Here is a 22,421-nt window from a genome sequence, read left to right as displayed (position 1 = left end):
GGTATTTGTGAAACCAGATTCCCAACTTGCGTCCCCAAAAGCACAAGATGTCTCTCTCTTAGTGTATTTGCTGTTCGCTTTGTCACCACGGAAACCACCATTACCCAAACATCGCCACGCTGATGGACACTTACATTAAAAGTGTCTTCCCTTCTCTCCCCTCTATTAAGCCCCTTCCTTCCCTCTCTCTCCCCTGTCATCACTTAGCATCATGTGGTCGAGCAAGTAAACATCTCTGTTCAACTCTCACAGTCAGTGTTTTTTGTTATAAGCCCTCATAAGCCCCCTTTAAAAAACTCAGTTTATTCAATATTTTTTCAAATAAATTAAAGCCACTGGTGGAACACGACGTGGTGCCTAAATCAATAACATTACAAGGCCCAGAGTGAAATGTTTCTCTGGACAGAACATCGATTATCTCACCCAAGTTGGCTATATTCATACTGGCTAATGACACCCTCTGTGTCACATTATATACTATGACAAAGGTCTGTGTACATAGATGCACAGAATAGGTGGAAGAGTAGCAGCCATAAATCAATATGATACAATGTCCAAAAATGATCGGTTTTCTTTTTGTCCTTTAAATCCCCTTCACAACCTGAATATAGCCTCCTGGAGTATGAATCTCTCTGCCTATAAAGTGTTTAATGCAACACTAATTCAAAACAATGATTTATTTAAGTGAGAAAGTTCTGCAGCCTGGGAGCATAAAAACTGCAGACTGGGAAGATATTTGTGAATAAATAAGAACAAAACATTAATCACGCACCAATTTAATCATATAAAGAGAGAGCAGATTATTTTTTAAGAGGAATTCTGAGCTTCATCTTTCTACCAAATTGCCTATTTATAGTAAAAGCCGTGATGCTGTGCTCTCTGTGTATACAGGGGTTGGACACATTATCATGGGCACATGTACAGTTTCATACACCCCTGCAATAAATACTGAAGCTTATAAAGTCACATTTATGTCGACAGTCTCAGATGGGTCTCTGGGAAGTTTTGTGGTTGCAGTTTGTTGTGTTGTTGCTGTAGATAGCATTATAAGAGATTCATCTAAAATTTTGCCGACCTTCCTTATATATTTTGTTTTCCTACTGTACATACTTATCAGGCAGGATGAAATACCATTAACACCTTAAACTATACTGTCAACAAATCCCCAGAAAAAGACAAAACCAACAATGAATTGATCCTACTAGTATTGTCTGTGTAGCTAAAGCTTGATAACAGCTTATTAAGTCAGTCCAACATTCTCTGTCCTGCTGATTTAAACACTCCCCTTTGATCTTTGGCCGGCTTTATCTTTTAAAATATAATGCAATATCCATGCAACGCCTCAAAAATTCAGCTCCTCTGCCAACAACATAACCACATTTTTTATTGACTGTTGTATTGTTGCATTAGATTGTAAATGCGTTCGTGATGTTGTGTCCATCTCCTACATAACAGGAGAGAAAATCAAGTTGTGTATTATGTATGTACGCTAGAGTGTGTAGGGTTTTATAATGAGGAGAGCAATGGAAATGATTTAATGATTTCTCCCACAGCTTAGTGTATCCATCATAATATGCCTCCCTGACACATTGGTCAGCAGCAGCAGGTGGTATGATGTGGCTGAAGTGTAAGTGGCTTTCAGAATGCAGGATAGCCTGTCAGCCAGAGGCCCTTTGGGGAACAGCTTCACACCATGTCTGGTTGCAGAATGGCCTTTACACACTCCCTCTCTTTCTGTGTGTGTGTGTGTGTGTGTGTGTGTGTGTGTGTGTGTGTGTCTAGTCGCCATAGAAGCTCATCTCTCTTGTTTTCTGTGTGTGTGTGTGTGTTTGTGTGTGTGTTAAAGCGAGAGAGAGAGAGGGTGTTAGTGGGTGGGTGTAAATCTCTGTCCGGCAGCACGTTGGGATGGGTGTTTGGGGACTGGTTGGAGAGCTGGCTCACAGGAGCTCAGATTGATGAAGTGATGGTGATGGATGGAGGTAATAAAGGCCTGGATGTCCTGTCTGTTGCCAGTGATGAGGCTGGTATGAATCACCCGTCTGGGGCTGCTGAACATGACGCTGCTCAATCCCCAGGCCTTCCACCCTGCCACCCCACTCCGCCTCCATCCCTCCATCCCTTTATCTCTCTGTCTTGTGCCTCACCATCATTATTTGGAGATTGCTGTCTGAATGGAACAAAGTATAAACATTCAACAGTATGCCATTACTGTACTGTGCTGATGCATACTTTGAAAGATATTATAAAGCTTGTTTATCCATCTCGAAACACAGCGTGCACACAGTTCAAAGCATTGCACGCTGTTCATTAATTTTGTGTCCAAACATCACTTGTTGAGTGATTGCGAAGCGTGCAAGAAAAAAATCCAATCAAGTCAGTCAGCCACTCCTCATGAATAGGGTCATTTGAATAAAGAAGGGCATCTGAAATTGCAGTGTTTGTGTCAACATAACAAGTTAATGATCTCAGATGATAATTGGTAGTTGGATGCCAGGGCGCTGTGTTGTGGCCCGTGAGGTTCAGTGGCAAGGACCTCCTGTGATAAAAGAAGCAGCATGAGGGCTTTCAAAGTGGCACGACGCTGTAGGCAACACAATTCATCACCGCTCCATGAATATTCATCCAGCTCTCTGTTTCCTCCAGGGCTGGTGAAAACACGTCGGTATTAAGTCTCTCCTATGTGTTGCGGTTTGAAGACACCTGAACCTTCTGGCCTCTCATTACCAGACTGTGCTCTTGCTGCCCCACACTCAGCTGCCTGCCAGAGAGGGAAGCCACGCTTCATTAAAATAAAAAGGAAATTCTCTTGCTCCGTGCACTAACAAGGCAGAGGTCAGACAGTCAGATGATTGTGAATTCACCCCTCTGCACACATTCACAGGGGTCAGAAGTGGTGATTGTGAATGTGCTCGCTCCATATAGTGTGCACAGGGCAAGTGGGCAGAGGGATTTGCCATCCTGGGCTGGATGGTTTCTGTGTGGAACCGGTCTGAGGCTTGGTTGGTTGGTTGTTAGCAATTTAGGAACATTTGCTGTGTCTTTTCCTCCCCCACCCTTCTGCCTGACAGGAGCCCAGAGTGCCACGGATTGCTTTCTGGGGCATCTTTTCAGCGTTTTTATCAGACCTGCAGGCTTCTCAGCGCTGTCCCCAGATTACAGTTTAGGGAGGGGGCGCTTGACTGACAGGCCTTGGCCTCTGCGGTCCCTGGGGGGGAAGGGAGGGGGATTTGTGATGGCTGCACTGACTCGTACTTCTCTTACAATTTTCTCCAGGCTGGTTTCAGACTGTCAGGCTGAGAGAAAGCTCTCTCTGCATAATTCATTAGATCTCCTCTCTTTTTCACTCCTGGCTGCTATGTGGCAGGCACCGTAGCCCCATTGTTTAAGAAGAAAGAGTAATGGAGCTTGTCACAATATGTTAACATAGTTTATTGTTCACAGCAACAGTCTGGAAACAACTTAACTTCCTTTGAAAAAGGCTATCCAGCACATCCGATGTAGAATAATTATGAAGATAAAAGAAAATTCAAATGGACTATTAAGATAAAACATTTAATAACACTTTTAATTTATAATTGACAAAAGGATTCAGCGAGGATCGTCTTAGCTCATGTCAATAAACAGCTTTGGCTATAAGACAGTAATCCAAAATAGCATACCACTGTAGAGGCTGCTTCTGCGCCAAACATTGTTTTTCAGCCAATTACCCCAGCATTGCCTGCATATGACACATACACAGCCATGTCCTTTTGAAGCTTGTATACTGTCCCTGGTCATGATCAAGTTGGCATTTATTTCTTGGAAATCTGCAAAGAAAAATATCTTTGATGCTACATGACATGCCCCCTAACAGAATATGACTAAACAAACACACAGTCCTCCGCGCTGAAGCCAGAGGACAACTTCTGTCACTGTGGCAGTAAATGAGGGCTGGTGAGCTGGGACTTCATATGAAACTGTGCCAATACAGTCATGCTGACCTCTAAAGCACCCAGTATGTGTATAATGTGTCAAAAACTCCAGAAATATGTTGACACTGGTGCTCTTTTTCATTTTTTTTGTCTTGTCTTGTATTGGTTGGATTTTGTTTATCAAACAGTACAGTGACAGGAAAGTTTAAACGCAGAGAGCTTCAGTCTGAGGTTACAAACGCAATATTCAAAAAGTAACAGGTATAAAATTGTACATTGTTCAATAGAATCAATTAAATCATGTTATGAAAACAATTTTGTTTACTTGCTTTTTGTTAGCATGTTCCTAAAGTGTTCAATATATCATCTGACTTATAATGATGGATTGAAAAATACAACTAAAAACAACTAAACTCAAAAGTTAAAGGCGCAGTAAGAAATATTTTTAAAGTCCGGTTATAGTGCTATAATGGACAGTTCCTGCATTACATTTAACTAACTTTCTATGATCTTTTTACTGTTTTACACTATTTTTGGCACTTTTTCAACATATCATCTATGTGATATTGATACAGGTACTGTATATTTCCTTTTGTAGTTGGATTCCAAACTAGTGAAAGTCAAGTCAAATTTTATTTATATAGCCTGATATCACAAATGAAAATGCCTCAAGGTCCTTTACAATCTGCACAAAATATGACACCCTCCTATCCTTAGACGATGTTAGATGTTTTATAAACAAACACTGGCTGAATAGTACAAGTCATTCCCAGTAAAGATGAATTTCACTGATATTAAAGTGAACTGATTTTTTTTTTTTTTTTTTATGATTATAGCCTGATATAGTATTCTGATGCTGCTTTGTGCAAAACAGTCTTGACTTCTCATTAAGAGTTATGGATTACCTTTGCAGGCTAGATCAAACATCTCTTGGGTTGTTTTCTGCGTTGTTTAATACTGAATCTGAGCATGAGATGTTTTGCAAAATAGATTCAAACCAATTCGGTCCCACTCAAAAACATTCAGAATCAATACTGAAGAAATGGAAATGTGAAAAATAAAAAAGCAAAAATAAAATTGTCCTTTAATACACATAATAAGTAATGCTAGTGTTGATTTTAGGTTTAAAAACAAAAATATGATGTCCTTCAGACGTAATTCTCGACATTGGCTGTAACTGATGTAACTTTTATTCCAAAGGGACATACATTTTTATTTATATTTATTAATTGGTGATGGCTAAATATCTAATTGACTAACTAAGCTAATAAGATATAGTATGGCTACATTATGTTGAACCTGTACTGTGAACACAAGTTATTCCGTAGAAAAGGGCACATGCTGTTTGGACATGATGATATAAAGCAACGATGCGTATAATTAAAATTGCACAATGTCTGACGAGGAACTTCATCACATAAACATCCTCTTTATACCAAGGCATCAAAACTAGCAGCTAATGGGATTTGTTTGGAAAGTCTGTACACTATATTGATAATCTTAATTGCTGCATTGAAATGCAGCTCTGAATTGTCTACTTCTAAAAGCAGTTTTGCCTTATTTATCCACCCAACAATAGACACAAATCTTTTTAAGAAAGAGCTTTTACATAGAAACAAAAAATGTGAATATTGTGCATTTGCCTAAAATTACACTTACACACAAATGACTGAATCTAACACATTTGTTTAATACTGTTACATACTTTTCACAATCATTAATGTTTTGGGGGATTAAATCTATCTGTTGGACCTAATAATTTGTTTGGGATTTGCTTTACTAATGTTGCCTGGAGTTGCATTTAAAATATTTAGTCTAATGATAAAACATTTATGACATTTGGTATTTTAGCACCTTTTATAGTGGGATGTTATTCATTAGAGAGACAGGAAGAGTGATGTATTTGCAGTATGCAACAGAAACTCTGAATGACTCCTCGTGCCTTTTGTCTTCCGGTGAAATTAAACTGTTATTTATTCATTTCAAGGTTCAAATGATTGATTTGATTTCAAATTCAAAGAAAATCAACTTGACAATGCATGAAATGATTTCATCCCGACCAAAAGTAACTGCCCATGCATTTCAACAGTTGGAATGCCAGTGTTTTGATTAAATGAATATATTTAGTCCTTGTTTGTTTTGGTTTTGTAGACAAACTTATTAAAGCTAAATCCAGGCTCACTCTGTGTGGGAGTGTAGCTCCTTCATGGATTTTGTGGCCTTTAAGAAGCAAAGAAGCCACAGTGAGTGAACAGTGCCACCTGCTGGAAATGTTTGTGATGTGCAGACATTACAAAGGTGGAAACATTAAAACACACTGTCTATTTGCAATAAAGTCACACATTTGATACCTGATGAATGATAGCCATAATCTCCAGTTAGGTGTGCTGTGATGGACCATACATGTGCAAATGGTTAATTCAAGCGTCAGAAACCAGTTAATAATAAAATTGGAAGGGAATGAGAATCATAGGACACTTTAAAGCCCCCCACCACACAAAAAGTTTTTCTCATTGTTCAACTTGGATGTTTGAGCTTCACGGTGCAGAATGATGCATGTAAAGAATTTTACTAGAAGGCTGTTTTCACATTCATCTTTTAAAGAAGTAAAGATTCTCTGTGCTTACCTTAAATCTGCGTAGGTACAAGCATGATTTGTGACATCACAACTAGTTTAGAGCAAATCATGGTCCAGTATGCAACTTAAACAAGTATGATGTAGAAACCTGAAGCTTCAAGTGCACAAACACTGAGAATGGACTTGTAAGTGCAGTTGGAAACATATTTCTCCATTGGTTAAACTTTTGTAATGACAAGTATTTGCAAATTCATAGATTCTGGATTTTCAATGATGGAGAAGAAGTAGATGTCATTTTAAGAATAGTTAAAAGGACGTAACTGAACATTTTGTGGAAAATAAGCATCGAGGAAAAAAAAGAGTAATTATATGTATTTAAAGGTATACTATGCAGGATTTGTCAGTTGGTGTTTGTAAACAAAATCCAAATTTGGCCCCTCCCCATCTCAACAAGCAACAGAGGGAAGCTGTGATCAAGCGAGCTAGTGAGTGAATGAAGAGAGCAAACAACACTGGCAAGAACAAAGCAGTGAATCAGATAATTAAAACGTTATTTTCTGATTGTTTCATGGCGGTTGCATTTTAAACCACAAATAAACACACCCACACCTCTGCATTGCGGGAAGGTGCTGCATTACCGGATTTTGTGAATGTGGAGCTACACACCCTATGCCCAAAGATTGAGGCCCAGAAGCTTCCCGAACACAGCAAAATAGTAACAAAATAAGAAAATGCGGGCAGAGGGCAGGGTCTCTATAGATAAATACATGTTGCATAATTCCAGTGGGTCATAAGTGATGATAAAGATTTCTTTTTTTTAGAAAAATCCTGCATAGCATACCTTTAAACTTGTCTGGAGGGGATCTTTAAGAAAGAATGACAAAGTTAGATTCCGCTTTACTTTGTTCTTTATTACACATTAAATAGGAGTGGTGAGATTCATGGCAAAAAATAGACTCATTTGAGATCAGATCACCACTCTACACTCCCCACAACAGGCGTGTTGTAAAGTGGTCATTCATTCACTTCCCTAGACCTGGACACAGTCACACTCTCTAGTCACATACACAGAGCGGAGTGAAACTCCATTAAAGCAACATTCATTTAGACACACCAACGAAATGAAGCACAATTTACAAAATATGCACCTTTCAGTATCACAACTATACAAAGGTTGTTAAAATACGATCAAGGTATAAATGATACATTTCAGAAATCAGCTGTTGGCACGCAATAAAGGAAGAGGAACATAAAACTACTTTTGAAACAGTATTGTTAACAAGAGGGCTCCATAATTAAAATTGCATTAACAGTTATTATCTACTTCATGAAAAAAAAAAAAACGAGGTAATAATAAACTGGGTCAAAATTCATTAATCCTGAAAGAAAAATGTATCATGTCTGGATTTTCTGAGTCAATAACATTACTCCCCTAAAAACAGCATTTTGTGTATTTCATGAGCACACACAGACAAAGTAAATGTTGTCTCGGCTCTTTCTACCGTCTAAATGTAGCACCTAATGCAAACATAAAAGGCAAATAAAACTCCCCAGGGGAACAGCTTGTAAATATGATGGAAAAGGTGAAATACAGGTTGACCCACCAAAGAAACTAGGACTTTTTTTTTTTATAAATTCAGACAATCTTGTCTAAAAAACAATTTTATGGCAATTATTGCCTAATTTACAAACATCAGTTCCAGTTACATCACCACGATACACAAGCTTTGTGAGAGAAAATGACAAATTATCTCGCTGGACAATCATTTCTGTTGAAAGGCAGCCCACCAAACAATTTCAACACTTTGGGGAATTAATGCAAAAACTCTTTCAAAAAAAGGGAAGAATTTGAAAATCCATTTGAACAACATTTTGAACAATCTCCAACACCACACCAAGAGAAATATTCCTGAAAGCTGTTTAAAAGATGCATTCTGCTTTCTAGCCAGTCACAAGCAAACGAGTCAGCTTAGGAAAAAGTGGAAGGCGTGACACCTCTAGGGGTCAGCTACTGGAGCATCAGACATCCTCAAATTTAACAAACATTGAATAATAAGCGGGTGAAAATGTCCGCATTCTGTTTGAATATGACGCCGTTCGCTGAGGTCGACGTTCACAGGTGAATTCTGCCTTTGATTGCTTGTAACAAATAGCGATGAAATGGTTCTTGTCAGGATGAATTAAAACAATCCTGCAGTCGAGTCTTAGCATAAAGCATAGCAGGAAATATTTAACAAGCTGTTCAACATTAGCTTGTGACGAGGCATGAATCCTTGCAACATAAAATGACTCTGACCAACACAGAACCTGGCTGCTAGTCACATTTTTATATCACAAAACCGGTAAAATCTGGAACATCATGGATCTTTAAATTGTGTCATATACGAAGCAAAAACACATTGATTACTTTATAAACCTGAAAAACTGGATTATTTGATGTCCACTTGGGTCAGAGTTCCTCGTTGCTAGCTCTGTTAAATGTATCAACCAGAGGCAGTTTGCAATACCCATGCCATCTAGGACACAATGCATGCAAAAAGAAAAAAGAAAAAACAAACGTCTCATGTAGGCAAGAAATCACTCCCCACACAATACAAAGCATTGACAAATTGCAAAATTAATTAATAGCTAATTAGGGTGTTAAAACATTCGGAGAAGAGTAGGAGTTTGCATGCATACTTATATCAGTGACATAACTAAGTCATACCTAGAGGTCATTAGAGATGGGGACATTACACAGTGGCTGGGACATTTGGATCTCATCTGGCTGAATGTTGGTCCTTTCTTCATGTCTGTTTTGTCTATGTGATTGGGATGAAAATTAATTCTTTGGCATCCCATATTTCAAAGGGCATTAGAGAATTTTTGCAGGTCAAGACCTTTCAAGCAAAGGAAAGAAAAAAAAAACAAAACTCCAAGTTGTTACTGAATAATTTGTCATACCTGAGTTGTGATGAAATTTACTCACAGCTCAGCAGTTCTAGAAAATTATCCAAATCAACATCATCCTATAAAGATCAAACAAGCTGTTGGACCAACACATGTGGGCAACTGGCACTAAACTGAAAATAAAGCTTATTGGTGTCCAAGTAGCAAATAACAGAAAGGCAGAAAAATCGGGTCAGGTTTAGTATTCAGTATGGTGGGTATTGAGAAAGAGGCTAATAATTTAGTGTAATGTACAAAATGTATTACTTTAACTGTTCAACATAGTTTCTTTTTTAGTCTGTCTTGAAAAGGGGTGATTATTCACATAAGTGTACACTTTGTCTTGGACTTCTTTTTCTTCTTTTTGCCCTCCTTGCTCATCTTCTCCTTATGCTTCCGGATTTCTCGCACTAATGTGTAAAAGGCATCATCAACGCCCTGGAAAAAAACATGAAAAGGATGCAGGTTACAGTCACAGGTTATTATATTCATACTAAAAAAGGATCAAATAATCAAATAAACAAAACAAAAAAAAAATTACAACCTGATAGCATTTGGAGTATTGACAGTGTTCTTTTATTATGACATGATCTCTTAAATGCTGCTTGATTTAAAAGGTGATATCACTCTAGTAAAGACTCCACTAAAGAATAGTTGGGACAGATTAAATATTTCTGTTAACAGCCGTGTCCAAAACTAGAAATTAGACAACCAGCACTCCATTCTGCAATGTCAACTGACAGCATGAAGCTATTCCACTTCCAAGAAATGGCTTCATTCACAACTTTTGCAAACATTTTTATATCTATGCTAGTTTCATTTTATTGTTGTCTCCCCCCCAATTCAAAACCATAAATTAAACACTTAAATTTTGAATAATGTAAATGTCTTTTCTGTCCATTTTATGTCTTAAACTCATTTTCTGTCTGTGAAGTGTAAATCAGCTTGACACACATCAGAGTGCAGGTAAATTCATCAATCCAGTTGAGGATTATGTGAGACACAGCTGAAAAAGAACAGAGCAAACGTATCTGTAACGTCATGTACCTCAGAAGTAAAAGTCAGTAGTTCACTCGCTGACAAATAGCTGCAGTTACATGGGCCGACTGTTTTCCTTCTGGATTTAATCAGTGCAATCGACGACTCAAACAGTGTTTAAATGGCCGCTAAATAAAATGACAGGGCAAGATGTCCTGTTCATATTTCAATAGTGTTTGTGCAGTCCGCCAACACAAACAAACTGTTTATAAAAAAAAAAAAAAAAAGATGGGCCTGCATCAAGCGCCTGGCACCAGTACCTGTTTACTGCTGTGGTTTTGTACAAGTAACAGTTTTATAAAAATATTCTGCTATCAGAGTTATTGAAGGCGAGAAATACAGAAACAGAAGGCGAGCCTTCTGTTTATCTCTCCAAAACTAATAAACATAAACTATTCAAAGGCTGTTCCCCCAGAAGAGATGCAACAACCGGAAAAAGGTGATAAAAAAAAAAAAAAAAAACCTCTCATAAGCAACAAATAAAAGAAGAGAAAGTGGAACATCTCCCTCAGGTGAACATCTTTGATTTCAGTTAAATTAATGCAAAAAGGAGCATAGATACATTCCGAAAATCCAAAATAATCTGCGAGACAGTTCATAAAAAGGTTTAAAACCACTTTAGAACCAAATATATTTTTTTTTTTTTTAGAATGAGCCAATTTATTCTGACGTGGTGTTTAAATGAGGCTTTTATAGTCTAGCTGAGCTTTTGTTCTGATTGTTAGTGAATAAAAGGCTCCATGTAAATGCAGCTACTTTCTGTTGAGGCGAGTACATGTTAAGTACTAGAACAGTCTGAATACTTCAATAAATGTGACGTTGAATCTGCACAGAGCTGCAGAGGAGAAAGCTGAGCTACCTTCAGGTTGTGATAAAGACAGCAAGTAAAAGGAAAGAATAAAAGAAGGGACTTGTGTCTCCATGAAAAACTTTCTCACCCACAAACACACACCAACTTTTGTTCACAACATCATCTTAACACACATCCTCCTTGGAAACATTTCAGCACATGATTTGGTCCCAGATTCACCATAATCTCCATTAATCACACAAGTTGGCTTACGAGCCCATACCCGTTTCTTCAGGTTGATTTCAGCAGATTGAGACACTTTCACACTGGTAGTTTAGCCAGAATCTGGGGACGGTTCGCCTAAAAATTTGGTAATATGACTGCTTTTTCTGAATCTGAGTGAACACCAAGGAACCGTATCGAAGCATGTAGTCTGAGATTGGTTGTGAATACAGATTGTGTGCAGTCAAAATTCAATCCGTACTCCCCCAGGAAAAACTACGCATTTTATAGCATCAGTTGCATTTTTAGCAATTAAACAGGATTTAAAAAAACCTCTCCGTAGGCATAGAATTACTATCAACCTATACTTGAGGTCATGTACATTTTTCCCCTAGTAGGGTTGCAGAAGAATTGATGTTAGTCTTTTTTACTTTGCTGCAGCTCGTTCTGATGGTCGCTCCGTCAATGGTGTGGTTATGCCTGCTTATATACATCATCCACCATTTTCCTTACATACATCAAAATGGGAACAGTCATCATTTCCTTATGGAAGTGATGTTAAACACCTGCACCTTGGTGCCAACGTATCCCAGATCAGAACCAAATTACACACATATAGAGATGGAGTTAGAGGACAACCGAAATCAAGTTCAGATTCAAGTATATCAACCCAGTGTGAAAACAGCCTTAAATAATAATCAGCCATGATACACAGAGACACACAAATCATCAGCTGTTTCAACCTCCTGTTAGAGCCTCACCACAGCCCCAGTAGAAACCAGCAGGTTAGCTTTGAGAACCCATGAAGCACCAGCTCTCACTGCGAATCCTCTCCCATTGCCTTCTCCACAATCCCTTATAACATACACACACACACACACACATACACACAGAGCTGGTGGGGGCACGGCTGCATACACTTACCCCTTTCACATCACAACACATTTTTTAAGCTTGACACAGCGCGGAGTCTTTTCTTCCTTGCTGAGCCTATTGAGCCGGTACAGCCTGATCTCCCGTACCAGAGTGTAAAAGGCATCTTCCACTCTCTGCAGTATGAGACACAACTTCCCTCAATGTTGAGGAATACAGGGGACATATTGTATGTGATACAGCCTACAGATACAAAGAAGCGAAGCAGACTGATGGTCTGAGGTGGGTCTACCTGCAAACATCTGGCCTGCTGAATCTACAGGTGCTTTATCTACATAAACTCACCACTCAAAATCTATCTTTTGAATATCGAACACTCACCTCCTGTAGGCTTGAAAGGGTTCTCAGTTTCCTTCCTTGCAATGAACTGAATTCCAATAGTGACAAGTTTTAAAATTTCATCTCTAAGTATGTTCCAAACAATCATCATTTTGCCAAAAAGTACAATGCTTCTTTGTTGCACTTTTACCCTCTTTGAATCTCTGACAGAAGCGGTGTGGACATATAGAATATATGGGGCATACAGATGGACAGTGAAGAGGTGCAGTCGTGTGCAGGAGTGGAATCTTCTAGGAACATATTAAATTTCATAAACATGTCACCATTCAAATCCATTTTTAACTGAACCAACTACAGAACAACATTATAAACTTTAAACTATGAACAGCTACCTTTCAAGCCTACAGTGGGTGAGCTGACACTAACAACATTTGGGTGGAGTATCACTTAAACTGTATAGCCTTAATGTAAAAGAGAAGTGCATGCATTAGGAGGGTAGTGTTGATTGTGCATTATATGTGGGAGATTTCCCTGAGATGTCTTGCAAAAAAAAGAAATCACTGAGATTTGGGAAACACTGAGTGGCTTTGAATGTAAGAGACAGATACTGGTCCAGCAGCAGCACCAGGTGGATAGTGAATTATCGGTACGCTCAGGTACAAACAGGTGAACTGAGCTGTAAGAAATTAATCATTGTATCATTAATTTCCCCCGCACCAAAAGGAGCTGTGATTCACCCTGGGTCAGAGAGAGCAGGAAAAGGATGTTTTTACAGATCACCGCGTCAGCCAGCCAATCACCTAAGGCAATATTCACAATACACACCATTTGACGTGACTACGCCACGGCAAATCTTCCAACACCCAGTCACAATAACCAGTAAGCAGAATCATTAACCCCCTCGCCCCCGCTCCCCCCCTCCCGAGAAATTACCGACAGCGTGTCCTTTCATGCAGACTCCTTGACACACATTTACAGATTTGCTGATTATTTATAATGCAGGATCCTGTGCAGATGGCCCTAATGATGAAGTAATTTCACATATCCATGACAAAGTAGCATGCAATGATTACATTATCACCCATAAATTAAAAATTCAATTAACCAGAGAGGATTTAATGATGCGCAGCACATTTCCAAGCAACATTATTATAAAAAAAGACCATTAGAGCCACTGAATGTGACACAAATCAATAGCACCACATGACTCAAGACTTTAACATTTCTTGTGAACCAAGTACTAAGATTATCAAGCCTTTGCAAGGACACTTGTCAAAATTACTTTGAGTTTATGCCTCTCGATAAATGAAAATTGATTCTCGAGTGAAATTTATAGTGATGGCTGTGTCCTTTAAGCCAGTAACCCTGAGACCGCATGCAACTTCAACATTCAACATGCTCTACAGAGCTGCAGTGGAATACTACAGCAGTTTAGTGACAGATTGACAAGTTACGCTGTTTAAGTCTTGAGGGTGTGGCCGACTCTGGCTGGACTCTCACCTGTCTGGTTTTGGCTGAGGTCTCAATAAAGGGAATGCCGTAGCTGCGTGCTAAGTCCTGAGCCTGCTTGGTGTCCACTGTCCGGGACGGGAGGTCACACTTGTTCCCCACCAACACCATGGGGACGTCCTCAGAGTCCTTCACCCGCTTAATCTGTTCTCTGGACATTGACAGATGCAAATATTTGTTATTTTTTATTCAATTAAGGCAGTATCCAGATGACTATTGAAATGTGAAGCTAAAAAAGCTTTGACATTTTAACAGAATATGTCAAATAATGTTATAATAAAACAGTAAAAACTTCTACTTAATGTTTCAATCCATCTGCACATAGGTGGGTAACTCAGATTTTTCTGTATTTTAAAACGTTTCAATTTTACCAGCTCACAATCTAATAAATCGCATGCAAATGCGTTTTCTTTAAGTTCCACAAATGTGAACCACAATGTTTGAATATTCAAATTTTGTCCCAATATGATTATATGGAGTACATAGTGATATATTAGATTTGATTCTTTTTTTTTTTTTCTTTTCCTGAAATTGTGCATGTCAATAGGTCATCTTCACATATCAAAAAATCCGCCATGAACCACGAGGCAATTAAATGAAGCGCAAATCCATTTAAAACGAGACGTAAAATCCTATTACTTTTATCTGTGATTAAAACGCTCTGCAGACTTTAAGCCTCCCAGCTCACCTATAGTGGTGAATGTCCTCGAAGGACTTGGTGTTGTTGATGGCAAAGACACAGAGGAAGCCCTCTCCTGTCCTCATGTACTGATCCCTCATGGCGCTGTACTCCTCCTGACCTGCAGTGTCCAGGATGTCCAGCAGACACGTCTCCCCGTCGATCACTACCTGCTTTCTGTAGGAATCCTGGAGGAGAGAGAGGTCAGAAAAGTGATGAGTGATCAGCACAGGGATTATAGTGATGAATGTCCAAATAGCAGCTTCATAAAAATGAAAAATAATTTCTGCATTATTCATTTTCACTATTATCTTTAGTGCGTTTTAGACATCTATGTTATAATAGAGCGCAGACATTTTTAATACTGGGCACGATTCTCCTAGATTCAACACTCTCTTATGACTAGCTGATATTAAGACAAACTAATATCAAAAATTAAATTTGACATTGATGAATAACATATTACTATTATTATTATTAAATGTATATAAATATATTGTATGAGGGATATTTTCTTATCTGTAAAAAAGATCTATTTATCATACTAATATTGGTTCATCATAACATGAACGTACTGATATGATTTTACTGAAAGATACCACAGTACTGTATTAAATGATTACCCTACTCCAACTGTAGTAGGCCACTCCATTTATCAGCAGGCCTCAAAATATAATGAGGTCCTAATTCCCACTGTGTCAAAGCACTCCCTCACTCACTCTCCCGCACACACACACACAAACACACACAGATGGCCCCACTCACTCTACTCCAACAGAAATAATTACTGTCTGATGCAGTGAGCGGCTATTGTTTCAGATGTTATCTTGTATTCAAATAATCCATCGTGAAGGTCTAACCCTGCATCAGTACATCGATAATTGATTGAAATCATAATAAGACTGTTCACTCTGTACAGGTTGGTCCCCTGGGAACAGTAGGCAGGCTGACATGCATGGAAAGGTATTAAAAACCTGTTTGGCGTCTTTTTAAAGACTTGAACCAGTAGAACCTGCTGTAACTACTTTTTTTTTTTTATGAGGAGTTTCTCCTTGTTCCACCCCCATGCCAAAATACACACATAACCATGGAGACAGTCATGGAGACTTGAGTGCACATAAACACACATATTCAACAGATACACATGCATGCACGCACACATATAGCTTCTTTACCTCAATGGTGGGGTCATATTCATCCACAAAGTGATTCTGGATGAGCTGAATAGTAAGTGCGCTCTTGCCAACACCTCCAGCTCCCACCACTACCAGCTTATATTCTGTCATGATTCACCTGCGGGACCAAAGGAAAGCATGTTACACTCAGACACTCATCTGGCACAGCATCAATTCATTACATTTAAAGAAATTGTCAACGCCTAAAGGAATAGTTCAGAAGTGCGGATGCTTAAGCCTCTCTGCACTATAGATGTTGATCCTGTTGTGAATGGTTAGCACTCTTTCCAGGGCTGTGGCTTAAAACAATTTTGTTAACTGGCTCCATTTGCAGCTCTTCATTTCTGTCTGACAAGTGGTCAGCTTACTGGGAAGTCTCTGTACTTGGGATTGGCTGACTGAGAAAATGTCTCAACATCACTTTCAGTAAGTAAATCACACCGCCTAATGTAAAAAATAACCTCAACTATCCTTTTAATAACACTGCCGATTCACTGGAAAATTTGATTTCATACCGCCATATTTATTTTGCTTTTCATTTACAAAATGCCCATTTTATTATTCAACAAGAAGCTTGCAGAGGAAATTACAGTCACCACCAACAGAATATGATGGTTCACCTACAAGATATTGTGTGAAAAATGCTGAAAGTGTGAGAAACTGCTACTGGATTCAGGAAAAATTGCCACATTAAATCATTATCAGCCCTGAAAAGCAATCAAATGGTGATGAACTGAAACAGTTTCCAATAAAAACTGTTTCTACGACAGAAAGAAATAACAGGCTTTGTATCACAATTAATCAGGTACCAAAGTGAAAGAAATGAAATGAATAAATATCACGGAGACGGAAGTAGTTACGTGTTCTCTTTGTAATCGAATGTCTAATTCTAGCAACACATTCGGTGGTATTTTCTGAGTAGCAGCCACACAACAGAAACTATCCCCAGGCAGAAATCTATGACATTACATTAAGGCTCCAAAATTGACAAGCAAGTGGGAAGCTCTCTGCTGTCTGGCTGCTTTGTGGAGCAGCGACCATCAATAGTGGCAACAGGCCTTTTCAGATGTTACAGTACATACTGCTCACAGCCTGCAGTCAGGGAGGAGTTCGACTGAATATTATTGCTTTGTCTAGACAAACACAATGCAGAATGTGGTTTGATGGGTATTTAGCCAGCGAAAGATATAGTTTTACCACCCTGGTTAGCATTCTCAAGACTTTAAAATGCTCTCTGAATGTCATATTTTACACCCAACACAGTCTGTGATTTACACATATTACAGTGACACTTATTCTGTCCGTTAAGCGAGCCGGCGGTAAAAGAAACGGTCTTATCTTTACCTGAGCAGATAACCACTGACAGTGTTACAGATCATTTCAGGAGTACTTGAAAGCTGTCCTCCACATGCTTGCCATGCCTGTACAAATACTATCACCTCTCACCTTATTATGCAGTAAAAGTGCCTTTGAATGACTGAACATAGTTCAAGTACAGTAAGCTGTCAACTCTACTCAGCAGCAAACAGGGATGTAATGGAGGGTTACAGCTAATTTATGGTTCAATAATAGATCAAGTCAGTTTAATCGTTCTCATATGCGTAATATTAGATTTAAAATACCTTTTAAGGTTGTAAACTGTGGTTTAGTTGTGATGGTGTGGTATTTAAATGGATAAATCTCTTTCTAAATATATTTCTATGCCTGCCATGGTTGTTGTTTTTTTTTCCTTATGTTGACGCCATCTGGATGGCATAGTGTACCCAGCTTTTTATTTACTAAATCATTGACAACAAGGCAATATCAAATGGAAAGCTCCACATTTATCAGAGAATAACAAACCAGAGGAAATTACAAACACGGTTAAGACATATTAAATGTAAATAAGCAAGTAAGTTAATTAGCAACCATTTGAATATTAGACTACTTTGCAACAGTTAGTAACCTATATGAATTACCCGAGGTTAAAACAGGCCTCACCACTTTTCAATTAAAGCCCCTGTGCTGCGTTCAAGCAGGCAATAACACCTAAAGCAGGCTTAAAAGTCGAAAGGAATTTGATTTAAATCCACTGCTCTGTGCCCGCAGGGTTGCCAGATTTGGTTGTGTGAAAACCTCTGAGCACTGTTAACAAGCAGGCTGCTGTGTTAGCTGTTAGCTAGCCTAGCATTAGAGCTCGTCCACGAAGCTAACCGGGCTTTCATGGGCGAACCACACACGATTTACTAAAGTAATTCATTAATGCAGCCCTGTCTGCACCGTGTGCCCTGGACGAACTCGGTATCATTCATTCAAAAAGGGGGAAGGGTGCAGATTTTAAAGCCGCCATTGACAGGCTAGTTAGCCAGAAGGTCTGCATTGCAGGGCCAGCCGTTAGGTTAACAATTGGGCGTAGTTTGCACTTACAACGAAAAATGGATAATACTTCAATAACTAATATCGCTCAGTGGTTACAAAGTGGACGCATTTACCTAACCATGAAGTGAGGGAGTACAATACTGCAATGAACCCTTAAAAAAGGGGGGACACGGCATGTGTGAATGTTATCCATTTGTTTTACCTTTTAGAGAGTGGAGTTCCGCGTCCGAAGTAGCGACCAAATAAGTCAAGCTGATAATCCTCTCGTTTCACACGATCTCTGCATTTCCTATTTCACAGCGAAACGCCCGCATTTAAGTCGTTCTACCTCGTTTCAGAAGCAAGCGGGGAACATGCAAATAAAAAAAAAAGAAAGTGGACAAATTAATCGATTGAACTTTCCATTTGATCCAGCGTCCGGGCCTCGCTGCTCAGGTTGGCCTCCTTCACGCGAATATGGGCGGATACCGGGGCGCACTTTACCCAGAAAGCATAGCTGGGGATTTCAACCGGTTTGGGGCATATCACTTGACTCTGTGTCGCAATATGAACAGCACTATAATAGGCTACGTTTTCTTTTGCCCTCTATAGGTATACTATTTGTATTTTAAATAGGTTTAATTTATAACAGTGGATGACTACAACCCATATAACCCCATATCACTACAACAGCAACCCCTTCTTGTCCTAATCCACAAATTATGCAATTATCACTAGATTTTTATTTTTATTTTTACTAAATCTAATTTGTATCCAGCCAGACTGATTCACATTCATGTTTTAATGATCACAAATAATATTGTAACTATATAGGTCACATGGTGTCAGTTTCAGGACGTCTCCTTTCAGTGTGATGATCCCCTGCTGCCGCCTGCTGCAGAGTCAACAAAGCCTAGGGGGCGACTCCACTATATATAGGCTCTAAATATAACTGGAATGTGCTGCAGGGACGTCATTCCCAGGCAAGGAAATGATTTGGCAATCCCTTGTCAGTTTTCCTAAGTGTTCACGACTCTACCTCCTGCGCACTGGATGTGCATAAACACAAGGAAAGGTTTATTACAGAAAACACAGATTAAAAAAAACAACAACAACTTTTGAAAGATGTGCTAAAGAAGTAAAATGAAGGAAAGGAATAAATTAATTCACATTTCACGCATATGAATACATAGTTATTTTAATCACAGGGACAGTCAGTATCTGGTAAAAGACACAGTAACATTGTGATTAATATTGGTGGGACAAGACGCAACAAATTTAATAACTAATAGCAATAATAGCTACAGCACATACAAGAGGCATAGAATGACTCCATATAGAAAAAGGCGATACAGTGTTTATTTCTTGATACAGTAGACACGCTAGAGGTCACTATTGACTCCTTGTCCATATACAGTCTATGTTTGTCTACTGAGATCACAGCTGGTTGTATGATAAAAAAAAAAAACAGAAGTGAAAGTCTGTCTCAAAAAAGTATGTGTAGTTGTGTTTTATTCCTCGATAACACGATAATAATAAAAATGTGAGAAACCAGATATTTATAATTAATTTTTCAAAGGCATTTAATGAGAATCTATTGTACTGAAAGGTGGATGTAAACCTACATCTATTTTGTAAACTGCTCATAGTAATTTATAATCATGCACATCAGCATTTTACACCTAAATTGCACTCTGGTTAGATGCCAATGCACAGGCAACTTTTACACACAAATAGTTTCCCCACTGCATTTAGTTGTAGTTGCATGCAATGCAAATAAAATCATATTATGCATTGTTCTCAACCGGTCAACAAGTAAACATTTGTGAAACAGAATCTGCTATGAAATGTTTTTACTGTTAATCAGTTGGATATAATAATATTACATAATTCTGTCATTTTATCTCACTGGTGGATATAAATATCACTAACATAATGCAGGTATACTGTCAGTTAGGCTTTGCAAATGTGAATGTAGTGTAAAGTTAATCTGGGACCCTCGATCATTTCCCCAGTGATGGGCCTGTTCCTCCTGGATTTAACTGTAGATAATCCATATAAAAACTTCAATGCAAGCAGTAAATCTCCACCTAAAAGCAAAATAATTTCTGTATAATTACAAAAAAAACTTCAAAGCATAAAGTTGCCATATTTTTCACAGACAGGTGCTATAATATAGATAAAATATATAATTGATTTAATATCATTTTTCACAGCAGACATTTTAACAAAGTTTTTTTTTTTAAATCATAGATGTTTTAAATAACAATTGTAATGGTTGCAGTCCATTGAGGGGAGCCAGTTTCAGGGCCCTGGTATCGTGTGTGCTGGATCACTGGATTGGTTACTGGGACACTTGATGGAAAAGAGCCATCACTACCTGAATTAGTTAAACCTGTGCTTTTCCTGTTATGACAAGTTATGTCTGCCATGAAACTGGTCTATACTGGCATAGTTTTTCAACCGTTTGCCAAAGATTCAAATAGTATTTATGAAAATGATTATTTCATTTATATAAAAAACACTTCTGTAACATGAAACTCATCTTTCTAACTTTAGAGACGACTTCCTGATCAGAGAATAAGTCTGTAATCTTGATTTAGCCAGACTTGATGAATAAGAACACTTACTTACTGATTACAACACTCTATAGTTCCTGGCAACTCATCCAAGAAAGGACAATATTTAAAGACATGTTCGTCCAGTAGGCATTTTGCTACAACAGGAAAGTCTGTCCTGCTCCAAGTCTGTCACAAGAGGGCAGTGAGCTTCCATTTTTATATGGTCGTATTGCCAAAGCTTATCAGCTGCTCCAGTTGAATACATGTTATATATGTTGTGTGTAAGGTGAAGTGGAAATATAATTAATTTTGCATTATCTTCTGTTCAAATCCACTGTTTAATCCACCAATACCTACTTTATGGAGTAAATAGTGAGCAAAATAGTGACTGTTTTTAATAATTTTCATTCAGAATGGGAAATATTAAGGGTCTGCATTACTATTATATAGATCTCAATCATCTTTTCATTACCTAGTGAATTAATTTTGATCGTCACTTTGTGTGTATTCATGTGTATTTGTGCACAATGCCTTTATAATGTGGAATATAGCAGCTGCATAGTATTTTTAGCCATCTTAATTTGCATTTATGTGCTGTAATTATACTGTATTTCAAATAATGTTAGTATAGTTTGGGTTTTTTCCTTACAGAAGATTAGTTTTAAGGCTTTTATTCTGCAGTAGTACTTATTAACTCATTATGGACTCTTAACATCTCTTGTTCAATAACAAAGTTTCCATGAAGCAATGAAAGTACTCAGTAGTAAACCTGAAGTCTTAGTTCAACTTCATTACAGTTTAGATCGATGCCCTTCAACAATTAGCATCCACAGTCTCTCTGTGTCTATCAGGCCACCTCACCTGTCTCCATCTGTGAACATCTTCCAACCGCTGCTGCTATTATTGTTATTCATTTTTATCCACTGCTACCACTATTATTGTTAGTCATATTTATATTATTGTTGTTTTTGTTGTTGCTGTGTTTCTCTGTGTGCCTCCCTCTCCCCCTCCTTTCTCCCCCTCCTTCTTTCTCTCTCAACCCAACCTGTCAAGGCAGATAGACGCCCACCTAGAGCCTGGTTCTGCTCAAGGTTTCTTCCCCTTAAAGGGGAGTTTTTCCTTGCTCATGAAGGACTGTTGGGTCTCCATAAAATAAGGGTACAGTCCAGAAAAGGGCCCTGAGATAACTTCTGTTGTGATTTGGTGCTGTATAAATAAAATTGACTTGATTTGACTTCTACTATTCATCTGTCATTTCTCCCTTTGTGCCTAAACGTCTCACTATCTCTTTCTCTCTATCTCCACATTGATGTGACCTGTCTTTCTCTGAAGGCATTCACAGCCTCTGGTCTGTTTCTGTCAGGAAGGTGAAAGAGCAGCTTGTTGGGGTTTGTTTATGAGACACAGTAGCCATAAAAGGCTACCAGCACAGCACCTACCAGGGGAAATAAAAGCAACTTTAGATGAGAAGGAATCCATTT

At 38.5% G+C, this 22,421-nt stretch overlaps 1 protein-coding gene across 1 annotated transcript; it reads right to left on the bottom strand.

Annotated features, from left to right (window-relative positions):
• Positions 1–7,379: 7,379 nt before the first annotated feature.
• On the bottom strand, positions 7,380–18,886 carry kras (v-Ki-ras2 Kirsten rat sarcoma viral oncogene homolog). The gene is made up of 5 exons (XM_042411995.1): positions 18,603–18,886; positions 16,043–16,160; positions 14,877–15,055; positions 14,180–14,339; positions 7,380–9,855 (listed from the first exon to the last, which is right to left on the bottom strand). Exons 2-5 carry the CDS (start codon positions 16,151–16,153, stop codon positions 9,739–9,741), a joined length of 567 nt encoding a protein of 188 aa, XP_042267929.1. The 5' UTR covers positions 16,154–16,160; positions 18,603–18,886; the 3' UTR covers positions 7,380–9,738.
• Between the last annotated feature and the right edge of the window lie 3,535 nt (positions 18,887–22,421).

This window comes from Thunnus maccoyii, chromosome 5, assembly GCF_910596095.1.
Source record: "Thunnus maccoyii chromosome 5, fThuMac1.1, whole genome shotgun sequence".
NCBI lineage: Eukaryota > Metazoa > Chordata > Actinopteri > Scombriformes > Scombridae > Thunnus > Thunnus maccoyii.
The sequence above is the reverse complement of the archived record's forward strand: the minus strand, read 5'-3'. Positions and strand labels throughout refer to the sequence as shown.